We start from the raw sequence: 19,826 nt of genomic DNA, 5'->3' as shown, positions 1-19,826 counted from the left end.
GGTAGAATTATTTGATTTTCAACATTCGGCTCACAATTAGAAAAGGAATATGTTTATATTTGTCTATTAACTTAAAAATAGTATATCTATACAGGCCAAGACTAACATGCACAAGTGTGGTGCATGGTGCACAAGTCTCGAATAACATTATAACGAATACGAATTTTATAAAATTGACCATTGGATTGAAAAATTATATCATATAGATCATGCATAGAAATTTTTAGAAAAATTGAAAATCATTTCATATGTTATTGAGATCCATCAAAATTAACGGTATTTAATAAAAACTCATAAACCGTTAATTTTGATGGGTCTCAATAACATATCAAATAATTTTCGATTTTTCTAAAATTTTTTGTGGAAGATCTATATGATATAATTTTTCAATCCAACGGTCAATTTTGTAAAATTCGTATTCATTATAATGTTATTCGAAACTTATGCACCATGCACCACATGAGTTGCTTGTGCATGTTAGAAAAAACCTATCTATACTACAAGAATGTGCCTATGAAAGAGACTTTGCCTTGACAACATCGTGATTTCTTGTGTGATGGACATAATTGTATATTTTATTTGGTAAGAAAGTTAAAAAAAAAAAAAATCATTAAGAAATAATGTCCTTATTGTGCGGTTTTTAAGAAAATCACGTAAGCATTTTGAAAAGAAATCAACATCTGAGAAGGTTTCAAGTTCAACAAAGAAGTCTGCACATTAATTCCTCTTTCTAAGTATGTGATAAAAAGAAACATTTATTTGAGAGAGTAACTCTTTTATATCTTGGATCAACACAACATGAATATGATACTTAACATGATGACATTTGATGAGGTTGACAGTGTAAGGATCAGAGTAGCAAATAAGTTCACTCATGTCTTTGGCCAGCAAGAGACCCTTATAGATAGCATACAATTCAGTGAACAAAATGTCAGATGACTCTTGAATGAAGCCTGAGAAACCTACAAATAGTGGCCGAAGGGTTTTTAATAATATAACGTCAAATTCATATTGAATTGGGAATCAAGACAACTTCCATCCACATTAAGAATGACACATGAATAGTTATTGTGGTTCCACTTGATATATCTTTCAACTAACCCTTCGTTAGAAGCTGGGAAGAAACAGTTTCCAAAGGATTCAACCATAGTTCGAATGTTAAATGTTAAGAAGTCTCATATCGGTTGCGAGATGGCCTGGATAAGTGTTTATATATTAGAGGCAATCCTTACCTTACAAGCCGGTTTTGTAGGGTTGAGTTAGGCCCAAAATTCAATTTTAAGATGGTATCAAGCCTCTTCACGATCTGTTGAGCCAACTGTTATCATGTTTCCGAAATCGGGCCACCCACCGTTTATATACTGACATTGTTTTCAATTTTTTATTTATTTTAGGGATAATTTAAAAAGAATCATATGATAATACAAATTACAAAGGTAGAGTACTATTGTTCACCCTCTATTGTACAAAAAAAAAAAAAAAAAAAAGTGCCATTGTTTATTCCGTACACAGCTTTGCGCTTTCCTCTTGAGAATGGAATGCTGGCAGTGTCGTATTCAATTTGTGTCTTCTTCGTAAATTACTTGTTGAATAGAATTTAAAATACAGTATAGTGTTAATATCAATTTAAACATAGCAATGATGAAGGTGTTACACTGATACCATAAGTTGCACTTCATTTATGTTAATGTAAATTTTGTCTTTTCAGGTTTGTTTTGGGGTCACATCCAATTGATCTAAGGTTAATCACCAACCGGTCACAAAGAATAATGCAGCTGTTAGTAAGAAAAGAATGTCCCCCGTTCTCTTACCATCAAAACACGTTACTTATATTATTTTATTTTTATTTAGCAGTTTAGTGGTTAGACTTTCATATTATAAGTGTGTGGCGGAGTAAAAAATCAGAAATTCAAACTTCAATTTTTCTAATAATATTTTTAGTAACTACCAATTGATCTACCCTTATCGATCAAACACGTTACTTATTATTATTATTATTATTATTATTATTATTATTATTATTATTATTAATAGAATGATGATCAGCTTAATTAATCATTAATCTGCAGCCAGATTTATGTGGTGGATTTGCTTTACATTGGCTCCATTGGTTAGTTTGTCCATTAGTACTGGTTAGTGGTCACTATAATAGAGGACTTTGTGTTTATGACAACAATTAGAATTTAGAGGACTTTTGTTTCTCCTAATTTTGCTTAATTATTTTAGAGTATATTTAAGAGTTGGATTTTGAAGGGAGAACTTTGGAGTATTAAGTTTATATTTTTAAAAATTTGAGAAAACAAAATAATAATAATAATAATAATAATAACATTTCAACCGCACTTATTTAATTTTTAAAACATTTTACACTATAAAAATAACACATTTTATAATGTTATTGATTTAAAAAAGAAAAGTAAATTTATCCCTCTAGAACTCAACTCCCAAATATATTTTAGTGTTATATGCTTACTTAATTGCAATTGGGGCTTTGTACTGATTATTTGTTTTTGTACTATCTTGATGAAGTTAGAAGAAAGAGCAGAGGATGAGCTAAGCAAAAGAAAACAACATGCCCAACAAAAAATGAAGTGAAACACAAGGCAACACTGGCTTAAGACAAAGCCAATCTACCACGAAAAGGTAAGACTAATAGATAAAAAAAAAATGATATTTCTTTTTCTCCTCTTATTTTATTAAACTCACAAAAGTAGTCCCTTTATTTTAAAATTGATTTTTTTGGTTTTCACCACTAGTATCCAGTCCACTGGACCGCCTAATCTGATTCTGAAGTCAGTTCTGGCATCAAGTGGTTTCAGCCCCCTCTTGATCGCAGTTGCTCCGTGGTTCAAGTGGAAATATTGAATAAATGATAATGCTGGAAATATTTTTCTATCAAATAATCATGATAACGATTTAATTATTGCTACTTGTCATAGACAATAAATTTTACAGTTTATGTGAGGATGAAGTGAATGTTAACTATTTCAACCGCTGGCTCAGTTTCATGTACAAGCCCTGCAAAAACAAAATCCTATTAGATCACACTAAAATGCACTAGTTAGAAGTTTCCTTGTGCTCATTCAATGATAATTTTGAAATAATGATAATGTGGAGGACTAGATTGATAAGGTCCTATAATTTCACAGAACAAATTGAGTATCACTCCTAAAATAATTAGGTATAATTTAGCATTTCCTTGCGCTCAATATTCCCTTGATGAAAACATGAAGACTCTGTTTGGTAAAAAGTGGCAGATGACTGATAAACTAGCTTGAACTTATAGCTTATAGCGGATAAACTAGATGATTGAGTTTGTAGTGTTTGGTAAAATTAGTTGTTGAACTAGCTTATAAGTATGAAATGACATAAAAACAAAATATTTAATTTTTTTCATCTGAAAAATAAGCTATAAGCTCAAAAACTAATTGAAATAGCATCTGGAAAACAAGCTATAAGCTAGTAAAATAAGCTATAAGCTCATAGTGAAAAACAATTACCAAACAGAGCTTTTTTTGTAATTTGAGCTCATCAGCTATAAGCTATAAGCTCAAATTGAGGTCTTACCAAACAAAGCCGAAGTGAGACTTAGAAAGCTTAAAAATTTGGTGCAAGTGAGTAACTGAGACTAAAGAAACCACTTGTAGAAAACACATATCAAAGAAGACACAAGTGAGTAACCTTACATTTGTGGTATGTATTGTTGCACCAGTAGTCATGCTGATATTCTGATCAGGGACCAGCTCAAAGTTCATGTGCTGTAGAAAGACTGCAAGAGCAACGGTAGCTTCCAATAAAGCAAACTGATCACCAACACACTTTCGTGGCCCTCCGCTAAATGGAATGAATCTGTAACACGTTTTGACTCATCTAAATACGAGTGAACTATGATATACAAACAAAATTACTCCAAAGGATAATAATAAAATTTTACTGTAACGATAATGTGCACCTGAAATCTGTATTTGTTTCATTTGGCACTGGACCATTCAAATCAAATCTATCTGGCAAAAACTCTTCGGCCCTATCCCAAACCTTACGAAATCAAAATAAAATATATACAATAGATTAAAATAGTGACCTTCTTTGAGGAGAGATAACATGTGCAACACCTTGCATATTAGACTCGAACTCGATCTAGCAAAACAGGTTCAAATCATTTTAAAACCTATGTTGTTAATCTCATATAGTAGCACGTAGCGCCGACCACTATTGTTCAGTCTAAAATTCCATGTAAAAAGTAAGAATAAACACACCAACAACATACATAAATACTAAAAAATAGAAAAATACACAATTATAGGGACAATCATACTTAATAATAACATTCCATCAAGTTCTAATTCTAAATGTACTCAAAAAGGAAGGAGAAGGAACACAACACAGAAAATGAAAGTGGACAAAAGCACAACAATGATGAGGCATTCATTTGACAGTTTTGTCACAGGATAGGCCAAAATAATGTGAATTTTAGGAAGCTTATTAAAAAAATATAGATCTCCACTGCTTATTTCTCAGCTATATATATCTGTAGTAAACAAGACCAATTACTGCGATTTAAAAACTCCATCATCAAAATTCCTGACAAAAGTTTACATGTTTGCTAAATTAAAATCATGAATCTTTATTTGACCCATAAAAGAAACATTTTTTGACATAAGAACATCAAGTAATACCTTAGAAGAATGATGTATGTTGTACACAGAAATCATAATATCTTGACCAGCATTGATTTTGTAATCACCTGGAAGTTCATCAGGAACTTGAGATCTTCTTATCAATACCTTAAGAATGCATTAAGTTATATAAACACGTCAGAAACTCTAAAAACACGCCAAAGATATTTCAGATACCAGTTCCATTATAAAGTATAAAAGACTAAAACATACAGCTGTGTCTAGAGAGACTTCGTGGAAAACTTTTTATGAAATTCATGTGCGAGTGAGTGATGAAGTCTCACATTGGTTAATAATAGGTTAAATAAAAACAGTATAAGTGCAAAGTCACATATACTTAATTACTAATTGCTTAAGGTTTGGAGTCACGAGATATTACTAATTGCTTAAGGTTTGGAGTCACGAGATATGGTGTCAAAAAGACATTCATATTGGAAATTATTGTATAGTAACTTACAGGAGGATGCGGATAAAGTCGGAGTGACTCAATAATACAGCGATTCAAGAACTTAAGATCTTTAATATCTTCATAGGAAGGACGCCTTCCTTGTAAAACACTATCTACCTCTTCTTGTGCTTTTGACAATGCGGAAGAATCCTGCATAAATAAAGCTTATAATTCACAGGAAGAATATCATGAAGGAGCTCTGGTTCTGTTTTTGCTCAATGCTAACATTCATAGGCTATATAACACATAGATAAATTAAAAATAATAACGGATAAAAATTCACAAAGTCGTTGAATTATTCGCAAAGGTGAAACAAATTAGAAGAAGGTTATGAGGTCATTAAATTGGTTTTAAAGTTTCCAACTTCAATGTCAATGAAAATAGAAACAGATTTGGTTATAATTGAAACTAAATTGTGTTATACTCTACTAATTATGGTTTACACTATTAGATACCTTACTTAGAAGATAAAGTGTCCAAGTCAGCACTGAACCGGTGGTCTCATGACCAGCAACTAACATTGACAAAAGATCATCCCTTAATTGCACACTTGAAACCTGGCATGTAGAATCACCATGTAAGAATATACACATGAAGAACAGATCAAAAGAAACTTCAAGTAAAGTATATTTGACAAAGAAATGAGCCAAAATATTGTCACCATATACTGATATCGCATGTTCCAGGAAGAAAGTAACAGTGTAACTAAACAAACCAAAGCTCGGTGATTGAGCAATAAGCACAGCTACGTTACAAGAACATGAAAAGCCGCAATTTGTCTCCTTATGGGGATACTTCCACATCAGAATTCAGAAAATGTCGATGGTTTACAACTTTTCAAAAATTTAATATTAAATTTAGTTGGTTATGTTCAATATCTCAGCTGGAGTAGCTTAAACAGAATGTTAAGTAATGATAAACATATAGGCTATAAAAATACAGCGTACCTCTTCTCTGCTGGCAAGCAAAAATCGAAGAATACTAGGATCGGCGTCATTGACATATTCATCAGCATCAATTCGTTCACCCTCAGACTCTACAATCTCTTTGCATTTTGTGATAAGATCTTCTACTGTTTTCCTGATAACACTAACAGCATTTTCAGCCTTTATTTGTCTTGGGATTATCTTACAAAGAAAATTAACCTGCAGCAATAAAGAACAAGAAGAAACGGCATGATGAACACACAAAAAATCCAAATTCCATATCATAAACAGGATATGAGAAAGAACTTGATTGCCTTCCAATACGGCAAGAGATCGGTTGAACGAGCCTCTGCCTCTTTTAGTGCAGTGTAAACAGCTTCAATAACAGGACTGTCTGAATTCAGTGCATCAAAGTTGTAGTTGAATACAGACAAGCCGATAACATCAAGGGTTAGTTGAGAAAATTTGTCCTCCATGTTAACAGGAGTTCCATTAATTGCATCAGATTGTAGCTTCTCTACTAATCTCTCGGCACATCTACAAAACACCCTATCCACCATAATAGACAAGTACCGTTTGTGAAGAGATGGAACCACAGCTCTGCGTCTTGCCTAATACATATAAGAAAATAGCTGTAAAAAAAACTAACCTATAAAACCATTACTTGAAGCACTAGTACCAATTCAAGTATAGGTGCATAATTGATTTTAACACCAAAAGAGAATCAGCTGTAGTGTGAGGGTTAATTACGCCATTCAAGAATTCATTGTATACATTAAGTGTAAATGTTAAATCAAGTTCACAAAATTTTGCAAAATTTTAATATTAAGGGCATGTTTGGATCGACTTATGTTTGAGCTTATGCAAATAAATAAGCTTTTATGTATTATTATAAGTTTATCAAGATAGTTTATGAAAAACCAGCTTATGACGATACATTTTTTGTCACTGAGAACTCATAAATTAATATAAAAGCTTGTTTATTTGCATAAGCTATTTTTCATAAGTTCAAAAATATGTCAATCCAAACGGGCCCTAAATGATACTTTATCAAATATCTTAAATTTAACATATAACGTACTTCTTAGAATATAAATAAATAGCTAAAATAAGAATACTTCACTGCAAATTTTACTAAAATTTTGTGTGCATGATCATCAAGATAATATACCCAATTGTTAGATTGTTGAAATTCAATATGAAAACCAAGTTAGGCCTTGTATGGGTAAACAACATAAATAAGCGGATACATATCATATAAGTGTTTATCTATAAACAATTTGTATAACAAAAGATAAAATAAAGTCAAATTGTATTTATCTAAGTTATAAGTTGTTTTCGTAAGCTATCCAGGAGAAATTAAGGAAATAAGCTGAAAACAACTTATGGATATGTCACAATTTGTTTTCGCAAGCTCTCCCAAACAGACACAACTTACACCAGATAAGTTCAAATAAGTCAATCTAAACAACCCTTATTTACTAATCAAAGTTACCCCCAATTTGATTTTCTCCCTGTTTTTATACTATATAATAAATAACAATTTGACTTCAAGAAAGAAAACAAGTTGCGCCAATGAAAGCCAAGCCGACAACAAGTTGTGCCGTTAAACGTTTCTGAATGGTAAAACAAACCCTCTTAAAAACACATAACAATCTCACATTGCTATAACAAGTTCATTTCATCATTCCCAAACACACGTAACAATAACATAAAAACAAAACATAATTGTAATTAAAACAATGTCGAGTAATTGAAGATTACCGTCCATAGAGACCCTTCAGCAATAGCAAAACCAGACCCAAAAAGAAACTCAGAAACCTCAGCAACAAGCCCTTTACCATATTTACCATAATTCTTAAGCACATGTTTAGCAATAGCAGGATCACTAACAACAACAAAATTTCTAGGACCAGCAGCTAAACGATAAATGGGACCATATTCATTCATCCATTTAAACAAAGGAAGAAAAAGAGCACCACCTAAAAGATCAGAAACATCATCAAGCTTAGCACTTGCTATAGGAATACCAGAATCATCATCTTTTCCTGTTGTTGTTAGAGACTTAGATAGTGAAGTGAGCCAATCTGGACTAACCCATGAACTTGTTTTAGTGATTTTTTGTGGGGTTTTGTTGTTGATTGATGATTTTATTGAGAAATGGTGAAGTGGATAAGATTTTTGAGGGAGAGTAGTTTGTGGTAGTTTGGGGAGGAAAGAGAGAGAAAGATGAGAGAGAGATGATGATGGCATTGTTTTTGTGGTGGTTTAGCAATTATACGATGAGAGTTTTTTTTTAATGATGTTTTTGTTGAGCACGGGTGTAAAGAACCATATTAGTTCTAAGTCCCATAAAAGTTGAACAAAACAATTCTGGCAATAAACCAACCAAGCAACGAGGTTGGGATATTATTTGCTTGTTTGCGCACACAGAACATGACACTCTTTCTCATGTTGTACATAAAGACACTCTTGTAGATTGTTTTCTATATTGAATGAATTTTGTTTTTATGAAATGAAATTTGGGTTTTTATTTCCTACATTGCCTTATACTAAATCCCTACAATTTTTTTATGAAATGAAAATAAAATCCTACAAATTTTTTAGTTATCAAAATTGATCCATGCCGTCAGTGGCGGAGCCAGAAATGGTGTTAAGCCCGGGCACAATTTTAACCACAAATACACAAATATTTATTGGTTTAAGGTTTTCGGATCGATCAGATGGTTTTAAACTAATAATATATATTATTTATATACTTAAATTATAATAAAAGTAATTAATTTTAAGAATTTCATCTAAATATTTGATTCATAATAATTATATAAGTAAAAGTCATAAATTCCTCACAATCCTACATATAAAAGAAAGTATAATTACAACATATTTTACATATTTGAGATTAGCACAAAAGAATAATATTTTTTTGGTATTTTGGGTTATACTTAAGCATGAGGTAAAAAATTAAAATCAAATAAAAACAATAATAATACATTTGTTTACTATTTTTACCATATATAAAAAGGGAAACAAAATTGATATTTTTAGTATTTTTTATAAAGATTTTTTGTGATTTTTAGATATGTTTAATAAAGAAAATAACATAAAATTAACTTAAATGAAATAAAGGGTAATTTTGATAATATATATGTAAAAAAATAAAGAAAACAAAACCAAAATAAACATAAAGTTTTGATAAATGATAGGAAGTTGGGAGTTGAACACAGGCCCCCTGTGTGACCAATTCATCTCTCAGCCACTGAGCTAGTACGCACGGTTGTGTCTAAATAAGGCTTCATTAATATATATAAATATATATTAAAACAACCCTTTAATCTACTGTTCATCATCTTCAACCTCCAAAACAACCAAAATCATAAATCGAATTTTTCAATTCTAGCACTAAATTGGACAAGTAAATATACCATTTTGCTCAGAATTTCATGAGGATTATGAATATACACTTAAATTTTATTAATTCTTACTTAAACATTCGAATTTTCAGATTAAAGTAACAACCCTAAAAAAAAAAAATTGGGTGCCGAGCCCGGGCACGTGCCAGGGCATGCCGGGTGGTGGATCCGCCCCTGCATGCCGTTAATTTTACAAAAGAAATGCTATGTCAGTTTATTAAAAACATTCATATTTTCCGTCACGTCACCACATTTAACCACACTTTCTTAATATGACATGGAAGGTTGAAACATTCTTATTGATTAAGTGTGTAAAGATTTTTTTACTCTGTTTGTCTATATCCATTAAACTCTTTTTTTTTCATAAAGTTTTGTTTGAGTTGTTCTTTTGTTTGATCTTGGTTTGTTCTAATTTAGTTTGTTTTGATAGTGTATGCATTTAAGAAGTGGTAAGAATCTTCCAGAAATGGTGAGACCACCCCTTCAAAACGCGTATGCGTCTAATAATCAAAACAATAACCCTGCAAATACAGAGAGATAACCAACCCAAGCGTCCACAAGTACTGCTGGTACAAGAAAATGCGCAAATTTTTTTTGGCCCTAATAGGCAGGATCGTCTCCGACTTTTTGGAATCCCTGTAGAATTATTAAAATTGACCCTAATAAAAGAAAATGCGCAAAAAAAATAAAAACAAATCAATTTAAAATACAAAAAACATTAATTACATTAAATATAATTATTTTCGTCACTAATATAAAAAAATTGATAAACAAGTGAATCTCTAACACACGACTCTGCATTTAATAAAGTTATAGTATGACAATTAGCTATAAAGTGTCTAATTTTTTCCACAATAGAAGAATATATTTTAGGACCTTATGTAACCAATAAATCCTTTATTTTAAAATGCAATGTCATTTGCCAAATGAGCTAACTCATGAGAACTTACCAAAATTTAACTAACTAGTCCTAAATTTATTTATTTATCTTGTTAGAGAATTTATTATTATTTTATTTATAAACAGTCCTAAATTTATTACAACAGAAGTACTAATTGGTCATTAATTAATATAAAAATATAATTATGTATTTTTTTGTTTTATAATAAGCCCGCGATCGAACCCATGACCTATAACATATTAACATGCTACTCAAACCCCTCACCACTAAACCAAACCTAATAGCTTATTATATAAATTTTTTTACTAAAGATTAAAAGAATTTTGTATCCCAAATTATATACATTTTATCCCAAATTATAAGAAAAAATTGATAAAAGAATTTTTTTTTTTTACAAGATAAAAGAAAGTTAATATTTAGTTAAAAATTTGGAATAAAATACATGAACTTGGTTGGCAGATTTTTTCTTATATATCTTGGACGGAATGAATATTAATTATTTTATGCGGATAAGTTATATTTTCACTCTGTACATTCACGACTCGCTTGTACCAAAAAATATACTCCACTCAATTTTTAATTTCTTTTCATTGGCGTAATAAATACGACTCGACTTTTTTTTTTGAAAAAGCAAAATAGTATTAATAAAGTGAATTATGCACAAGAAGTGCAAATTCACTAAAACAAGTCCAACTGATACAAAGCAAGATACCCAGAAACAAATCTTCCCTATTACAAGGACATACTATATGGCTGTCACAAAGGCCTAACCAAATCAAACCACTGATACAACATCAATAACAGGGCACATACAGCAAAAACGCAATAGACAAAGCTGATCATCCATCCAAGCACATAAATCTGACAACAGTGAGGAAATTGATGCAGTGAGCTGAAGAATCGAACGCACATCTTTGGCTACTATTGCAAAAATTGCGCAGCAAAATAATCAGACAGTTAATGTACTCGATCAGCACCACAAGCCTCTGAAACCAGTCTAGCGTCAGTTATACACAAGCAATCTGCCTTAACAGGACAACGGTACCGCGGTACACCAATAGATTCCGCAAACAAAAATTTCCATCGACTGCTTTTTTAAATGTGGTACTTTAGGACCTCTCGCCAATGCCACTAGCTACACTCAGGCCCCAGAAACAAAAGGCGTTTCCATCCCAAGCTGATCAGGGCAAGGCATTTTTGAGGTACAACCAAGGCACCAACACAAAAAAGACACAGTCTGTAGCTGCAGATACTGCAGCCTGTTACACCGCACCAAAGAAAGTCTTCAAAAAATATCTAATTACTCTTCTCTGATCTAATGCGCCAAATAATGAAGCCGAAAAGTCCCTTGATCCTAGGCAGAGCTGACAGCGCAACCATTACCGAAATGGACATCCTAAACATACTCTAGGATTCAAACACCAATGAGCCATATTGTACTCTAGGTTACTAGTTTTAAACTTCAGCCAATTCCATGATAAAATCTTAATAGATTCTACAATTTTGTCAATCTGCACCTCCATGTTCTTGAACAGCTTATCATTCCTGGTTTTCCATATGGACCAGATACTGGCAAACCAAATCACGCTGACTCGATCTGCAAATACTCTACCATTACCAATCAAACCTTCAAATTGTTCCAGGTGCGATAAGCCTTTGTTATGAAATACCGTCGATACTCCAAGCCACTTACCTATCCGATACCAGATCCCTGCAAAAACTGGACACTCAAAAAATAGATGTGAAATTGATTCCTCGAAGCCACACTCACCGACACATTGCAAAGTCCCTTGACCAATAACACCTCTCCTACATAAGTTATCTTTCGTAGCTACCTTATTTTGAAGCAATTTCCATACGACTCGACTTAGAACAAAAACGCACACCGTCATGTTATAAGGTTTCTTTGTTACCGTTTTCGATCTTTCTAACACCAAATTCAATTTCATTCTAATTGATCTTCGATTCAACCTTAGTAACAAACCCACAATGTCTCATTGTCGCGAATCTTTCGTTCAAGCCAATTTCTCCTCTGTTTGTGAATCTGATTCGCTCGCCGTGAATCTTGATTACTCAAACCCTAACAAGTTTATTTGAATGGTTTTGCCATTTTAGGGTTTCATGTTTCAGCCCTTGCTCGATTTATTTTGAAAGAGATACGTAGAAATGGAAAAGAATTCTAAGCATCTTGATTGGACCTTCAAGTTTATCAATGTCGCTCAGGTCGGTATCAATGTAATTGTTATCACTCTTTCAATTTTCGATTCTTTATTATCTTTTTAAAACTTTCTAATCGATTTGACAGGAATGTTGTTTTGAGGTTGATTTTTGTTTGCAATATTAATATGTTGTTAATGTTGTTTATCCAAGAAGATGCTAAATCGGTGAGTCTTGATTATTCAAGCCTAAGAATGCTAATTTGGATTGAAAGAAATTGTATAGTTTCTAAAACAATTCTTAATACATGTTTTGGGATATTGTGTTTGGATGACCCAATTAGATGTATTTTTTACCAAACATATTGCTTATAATATGAATTCTTTTTACTTTGGTGCCTTTGAGGCGAAATTGAGTATATGTCCCTCTATGTTTCTAAATTGATATATGTCCCTTGATACCTCTAAATTGAATATATGTCCCTGGATGTCCCTAAATTGAATATACGTCCCTAAATTGATGTTCTGAATGAATGCAATTCGATGTCCCTAAATTGATGCTCTGAATGAATGCAATTCGATGTCCCTAAATTGATGCTCGAAATGAATGCAATTCAATGTGAATGCTTAGTCATAACTTGAAAGTGGAGATGACCCTTGACATGATGACTATACATGCTATACATGCTTTTTCATAATGGTAAACTGGGATGATGGTTTTATGCCTGTGTGACCTCAAATGTGAAAATTGGATATATGTCCCTTGATGACTCTAAATTGTTGGCCTGAATGCAATTTCCTTATTAATTGTTGGATATATGTCCCTTGATGACTCGAAATAGTGTATATGTCCATCGTTGTCCCTGGATGTCCCTAAATTGATACTCTGAATGAATGCAATTCAATGTCCCTAACTTGATGCTCTGAATTAATGCAATTCCATGTCCCTAAATTGATGCTCTGAATGTATGCAATTCGATGTTCCTAAATTGATGCTCTAAATGAATGCAATTCAATGTGAATGCTTAGTCATAACTTGAAAGTGGAGATGACCCTTGACACGATGACTATACATATGCTTTTTCATAATGGTAAACTGGGATGATGGTTTTATGCCTGTGTGACCTCAGATGTGAAAATTGGATATAATATGTCCCTTAATGACTCTAAATTGTTGGCCCAAAAGCAATTTCCTTATTAATTGTTGAATATATGTCCCTTGTTGACTCGAAATAGTGTATATGTCCATCGTTGTCTCTAAATTAATATATGTCGCTTTATGTCCCTAAATTCAATATGTGTCCTTGGATGTCCCTAAATTGATGCTCTGAATGAATGCAAATCGATGTCCCTTAATTGATGCTCTGAATGAATGCAATTCGATGTCCCTAAATTGATGCTCTAAATGAATGCAATTCGATATGAATGCTTAGTCATAACTTGAAAGTGGAGATGACCCTTGACACGATGACTGTACATGCTTTTTCATAATGGTAAACTGGGATGATGGTTTTATGCCTGTGTGACCTCAGATGTGAAAATTGGATATATGTCCCCTGATGACTCTAAATTGTTGGCCTGAATGCAATTTCCTTGTTAACAGTTGGATATATGTCCCTTGATGACTCAGAATAGTGTATATCCATCGTTGTCCCTGGATGTCCCTAAATTGATGCTCTGAATGAATGCAATTCAATGTCCCTAAATTGAAGCTCTGAATTAATGCAATTCCATGTCCCTAAATTATTGATGCTCTGAATGTATGCAATTCGATGTTCCTAAATTGATGCTCTAAATGAATGCAATTCGATGTGAATGCTTAGTCATAACTTGATAGTGGAGTTGCCCCTTGACACGATGACTATGCATATGCTTTTTCATAATGGTAAACTGGGATGATGGTTTTATGCCTATGTGACCTCAGATGTGAAAATTGGATATAATATGTCCTTTAATGACTCTAAATTGTTGGCCTGAATGCAATTTCCTTTTTAATTGTTGGATATATGTCCCTTGTTGATTCGAAATAGTGTATATGTCCATCGTTGTCTCTAAATTAATATATGTCGCTTTATGTCCCCAAATTCAATATGTGTCCTTGGATGTCCCAAAATTGATGCTCTGAATGAATGCAATTCGATGTCCCTTAATTGATGCTCTGAATGAATGCAATTCGATGTTCCTAAATTGATGCTCTAAATGAATGCAATTCGATGTGAATGCTTAGTCATAACTTGAAAGTGGAGTTGACCCTTGACACGATGACTGTACATGCTTTTTCATAATGGTAAACTGGGATGATGGTTTTATGCCTTTGTGATCTCAGATGTGAAAATTGGATATAATATGTCCCTTGATGACTCTAAATTGTTGCCCTGAATGTAATTTCCTTATTAATTGTTGGATATATGTCCCTTGATGACTGGAAATAGTGTATATGTCCATCATTGTCCCTAAATTAGTATATGTCCCTTTTATGTCCCTAAATTCAATATATGTCCCTGGATGTCCCTAAATTGATGCTTTGAATGAATGCCATTCGATGTCCCTAAATTGTGTATTTGCTAAAAGAAACTAAGACAAGTCTTGGGATGCTGTGTTTGGATGACCCCGACGAGATGGATTTTTATACCAAAAATGTGGATTACAATATGAATTCTTTCGTTGTGCAGCTAGTACTACACTTTGCAATAGATCAGAGCTTCGGTTTTGATGTACTTACAGTAGTTGCATGCACTGCTTCAACTGCAAAGGTAGTAGTAATCTTTGAACTGTACTTGGGACTATTAGTTGTTCATAGTTCTGCTATGTTTTGTTTTCTATTATGGAGTTTATGGGAACAACATATGGAAACAAGTGCCAGACTCGAGTTTTTCTGTCAAAAATTGTGCTCGTCAGTTACTTGAAGATTGGAATTTAGCGAAGAGGGACTCCGTTCTGTTTCAGGTCTGATACAGGCCGGTACTTTGCAGAATGCTATCGCGGCTGGGACTGGTGCAGAACCTAATTTGTAGAAGCACTGGAATTATGTTGTTCAAAAGGCATAATATCAGGAGCCTTTTCTGCACAAAGGTACATCTTTTATTACAATGAAGTGATAAATATTATTGTACCAACTCGTGCCATAATTAACATGGTTTTGCTTGAAAAAAGGTATCCATTTTTTCCCAGTATTTAGAAATTTTCCCTCTTTTGCCTATGACCCATAAGTCCAATTCTTGTTGTGTATATAACTTCGGGTATATGTTTCTTGAATGACCCTTATTAGATGTTGACTCGACGACGATGACCCTTAAGTCCAATTCTTATTCGCAAATGCGATTCTCGAATCTCGAAAGTCTTGAATCCAACCCGTTTCTTTCACTGTACTTTTGCTCACTACTCAGTCAGTAGTGCTGCCTTCTCCCTTCAAGGTTCAAGTTCAACACATTATATTCTTATTTTATTTTCTTGGCTTAATTACCTTTTTCTTTACCTTATTTATGAGATCCAAGTTTGTCCCTTAAAAAATGTATATAAAGGTATAAAGTATGATTCATATTTGTTTTGTGAATGATTGTTGTAGATTCACATTGTCTAATATTTATAATAGTTCTGAAGTATTCTTGATATATGTCTTCTTTCATTGTTTATTCTGGTTGATAGGAAGCATCTTTGTTGTTAGGTCTTTCTTTGACAGAAGGATAGTTGGGTTCCTAGGTGTCGAAGGTGGTAAGTGCTCTCGTCTTTCTTTGTAAATTTGTATGCAAGCCTTTCCACATTCTGGTGATAAGTATTAGTTAATATAGGTGAAAAAAATTATGCAAAGGATGAGCATGATGTTGTCTGGTTTTGGCTGGAAAAAGGCAAGTCCCATGAGTGTCTGGTGTGCACACATTATTCTGAGGTAAGTTCTTATTTAAAATTTTATTGTTACTAGTCAACATGATCAATTTGGAGTGTCAAGATATTTAAGTATGTAGAAAAGGCTATGACTATATTACTTGTGCTGGCATTTGTTTCAGAAAACTTGATTTGGTTACTAGAAATGAACAAACCATCATCATGAGTCCATGACTCAATGTAAGTGAATTATCTTATGGATAAACTATTCTTTCTCTAAAGTCAGTAGATCTTTTAGTCTTCATATTACGGTATTGAACCACAAAATTCCTATCGATTAGATAGATTCTCAAACGCGATTCTCGAAAGTCTCTCACTCCGTCACCGGCTATATCAAACGTGAGTTAGTTCTTTATTTTTTCCTTGCTGCAAAATGGATTCTCTGGTTTATTTAATGCACTGAAAAATGGGTTCTTTGGATTTTTTGCTCTTTTTTTCTTTGGATGATTTTTTGTCTAATTTTGGGTTCCTTCCTCCTATATCAAATGGGTTGTTGGAGTACACTGATAATCCAATGATATAATTAACAAAAGAAGTATAGCATTGAAATTTATATACATCATAAAGAGACAATAAAATAGAAATGGAGGGAATATATCATAAAGCTACTTGATTCACATTGAAAACTAAGCTTAAATGTAAGATATGACTCTTTGAATTGTGGATTGATACACTTATGCCTGCATCGAGTTTGGTTTAATTGAATGTTTATATGGGTTTTTATTGTTTGTGGACAAATCTACTTGTGTATATATATATATATATATATATTGTTCTTGGAACAAGTTTAAAGAAAACAAGCTTAATTTGTTAGATTATATGGAACAGGTTGAATGGAAAAGTAGTTGCAGATCGCAGTCACAAGTGGATATATAAGGAACCAAATGATCAAGAAATTAACTTCTTGTCAGCATAGCACAATTCAGCTTGCATGCAGTGCCTTTTTGGGCAGACACTGCCGGAAAACAAACATTGAAGTTTTTCTTCTTCCATGCAGGTTCGTTTTTACGTTCGCTCTCAGAGCTGGCCCAGTTCAAGGTCTACTTCAAACCGAAATATTTCCCAGTCGAATCAGAGCCAAAGCCATGGCATTCTGTATGTCCGTGCATTGGGTGATTTTCTTCTACTTATAATTTCAGCTGTCCTATTACAAATTGGTTATAGTTATATTGGCTACACACCATTTAGTCTAATGAGTGTGATAATGAGAGGTTTTGTTATATGTTTAATTTATTCCATGATGTTCCTTAACTTTACCATGATTGAATTAAGAAAATTAATCTTTCTAAAGTTTATTGCAATCTTGTTACTGTTCACTCCATTACTGATTGGGATCTTATTACTGTTATGTTCTCCATCGTCCTTTTGCCTGAATTAACCTTGTTCCACATTTCTTATGCCAATGCAGATCAATTTGCAGCTTATGGTGACCTGTTTCCTGCTGAGCAATCAAGCGTATTCTGCTAACCACATTCTAAAAGGTATATTCGATAATATACGATCTTATAGCGATGTAGACTAGATTGGGTTTGCTGCAAGCTTTTTCGAGATATTCTCAGATATCATGCTTATTTGTTATATTGCTGTTTAATGAATATGTGAAGGAACACAGATGGCTCAGTCCCGCTACTTGTTTGCGCTATCATGCTTTCATATGAATCTTCTTACTGAAGCAGAAGCAGCTTTATGTCCCCGTAATGACCCTGCTTCAGAGGTATAGTTGAAAATCAAATACATTATAACTCTAGCATATTTTCTTCACCCTCTTTTTGGTATTTTTCCGTTGGCAGTGGCGATTTAATGGATAAAGATGAATGATTCAATAAATTAATTAAATATTTTTCATCTGATGCCCTCATCTAATCTTCCCTCCGCTAGATTTCATCCCATGTACCTGACAGGGACTTCTTGTTCTGAGTTTAATTTTCTGGTTGCCACTTAATTTTAAGATTTGCCTTCTTTCATTTTTCCTTGTGTGACATTCTGGTTCTAGTTATCTCTATTATGATCTCTTGAGATGAGTTAAAGAGTTTGGAGTTCAGTTTGTAATTTATCTTTTATTTGCAGGTCCCTAATGGTGCAGCAGGTCATTACCTTCTTGGGCTTGTTTACAGGTTGCAATATGTTGTTTCTTCACTCCCAAATTTTCTGTGTACTTCTAGTGGTTCTCCATTGTCAATCATCTGACATTTGCATGTCCATGTTCCATATCATATGATCACATCATACATACATTCATGGCGTGCCCACCTTTATCAGAATCATATTTTTTATGTGAATCGCAAGGGCATCGCAAACGAGATCAGAACTTGATAAACCACAAGGGCATCGCACCGACAATCACCTGCCCTACATCCCCCCTCTCGAGCACTCGCTTTCCCTTAACTATTTGCTTTTCATGTGAATATACATTGTCTGAAATCTGCTTACAAGTTTTGTTGAAATATAAAATTATTTTAGAACCGGTGGATACATGGAACTGCTGTGTTTCTGTATATGTGATAATGACATTCTTTTTGCTAAACTGAACCTGTTTGGTTGACTAAGATAGTCAATTAACAATGAAAATGACTTACTGATACTGGAAAAGGACTAAGGATTAAGGAACCACATCAACAAAGAAGACAATTTAAGAAAGAAACATCAAGATATTTTGGTTCTTCTTTGTAGCTAGGGAATTTTAGTTGCCCCATTTATTTGCCCAAACCATTTTAGAACTACTTTGAAGAATGTGTTTTCGCGTTGAACTATATCCATGATTTTCAAGGCACTGTTTTTAGTTTATTGATTGGTTTTCTGTTTAGTTATTCTGGGCATGATTTTTTTGTTTTGTCATGAGTTGTTTTGTCCAATACTCTTACCTTTTACAAATCAAACAGACTCTATAATGGCACCTTTCACCTTACATGCCGGTTTTGTAAGGATAAGTTAAACCCAATATAAAGATCTAATACATTGATATGTGGCTTCTCAATTAAGGGATCTTATTCTCCAATCAAAATCTTGCTTCTTTTCTTTACGGATTTAACAATCTATTAGGAGTTGGGACCTCTTTTAAATAGCAGATCCCTGCACTGGAGCCTTGGTTTTTTTATCTCTTCTCTCACACTAGAGTGAGAGCATGAGAAGAAGTAATCTTTATTGCAAAGTTTCTGACTTGATGTTGTCATTTTGTGCAACGGCCTTCTGTTTGTTCAGGTTTCTTTATGGTGATCAAGCTCAATTTTTCAATGATGAGATTCATATTGATCGAAAGCATTCTAAGACTGGAACTGTTGCCATGGCAAGTGCGGAAGAGAATATGAATGCTTCACCGGTATTGCATTTTTTTCTGTAGCAGCTTGACTATTGCTCTCCTGTTTACTTGATCTACATGTGTTCTTCACTGACGACGTTGTATAAAGCATGGGTAATTAAGGCACCA

General features: G+C 33.2%; 2 protein-coding genes across 6 annotated transcripts in view; one reads left to right on the top strand and one right to left on the bottom strand.

Annotated features, from left to right (window-relative positions):
• Positions 1 to 2,866: 2,866 nt before the first annotated feature.
• LOC123907402 (carotene epsilon-monooxygenase, chloroplastic) lies at positions 2,867 to 8,526 on the bottom strand. Its single transcript, XM_045957666.1, has 9 exons — positions 7,815 to 8,526; positions 6,365 to 6,661; positions 6,072 to 6,269; positions 5,580 to 5,681; positions 5,134 to 5,274; positions 4,677 to 4,784; positions 3,953 to 4,035; positions 3,687 to 3,849; positions 2,867 to 3,018 (listed from the first exon to the last, which is right to left on the bottom strand). Exons 1-9 carry the CDS (start codon positions 8,301 to 8,303, stop codon positions 2,983 to 2,985), a joined length of 1,617 nt encoding a protein of 538 aa, XP_045813622.1. The 5' UTR covers positions 8,304 to 8,526; the 3' UTR covers positions 2,867 to 2,982.
• Positions 8,527 to 12,216: 3,690 nt separating this feature from the next.
• The window catches only part of LOC123902342 (peptidyl-prolyl cis-trans isomerase CYP59-like), a 29,261-nt gene continuing 21,651 nt past the window's right edge, over positions 12,217 to 19,826 (top strand). For all 5 annotated transcript variants that reach the window (XR_006807564.1, XR_006807563.1, XM_045952036.1 and 2 more), the window contains exons 1-12: positions 12,217 to 12,587; positions 15,193 to 15,273; positions 15,419 to 15,592; positions 15,789 to 15,933; positions 16,166 to 16,231; positions 16,309 to 16,406; positions 17,231 to 17,308; positions 17,400 to 17,514; positions 17,811 to 17,883; positions 18,007 to 18,116; positions 18,470 to 18,516; positions 19,601 to 19,718. Coding sequence is in view for 3 of the 5 variants with exons in the window: in XM_045952036.1 (XP_045807992.1) it covers positions 16,321 to 16,406; positions 17,231 to 17,308; positions 17,400 to 17,514; positions 17,811 to 17,883; positions 18,007 to 18,116; positions 18,470 to 18,516; positions 19,601 to 19,718 (627 nt within the window). In the remaining 2 variants the exon portion in view is untranslated. The remainder of the gene's footprint in view (positions 12,588 to 15,192; positions 15,274 to 15,418; positions 15,593 to 15,788; positions 15,934 to 16,165; positions 16,232 to 16,308; positions 16,407 to 17,230; positions 17,309 to 17,399; positions 17,515 to 17,810; positions 17,884 to 18,006; positions 18,117 to 18,469; positions 18,517 to 19,600; positions 19,719 to 19,826) is intronic.

Source organism: Trifolium pratense, linkage group LG1 (genome assembly GCF_020283565.1).
Source record: "Trifolium pratense cultivar HEN17-A07 linkage group LG1, ARS_RC_1.1, whole genome shotgun sequence".
NCBI lineage: Eukaryota > Viridiplantae > Streptophyta > Magnoliopsida > Fabales > Fabaceae > Trifolium > Trifolium pratense.
This window is presented reverse-complemented; position numbering and strand designations above follow the sequence as displayed.

Coding starts and splice junctions, on each gene's coding strand:
- LOC123907402 (XM_045957666.1), bottom strand. CDS start 8,303: ATGCCATCATCATCTCTCTCTCATCTTTCTCTCTCTTTCCTCCCCAAA. Junction 3,850..3,952: donor GAAACAAATACAGATTTCAG/GTGCACATTATC, acceptor AACGTGTTACAG/ATTCATTCCATTTAGCGGAG. Junction 3,019..3,686: donor CAACAATACATACCACAAAT/GTAAGGTTACTC, acceptor TTGTTTTTGCAG/GGCTTGTACATGAAACTGAG.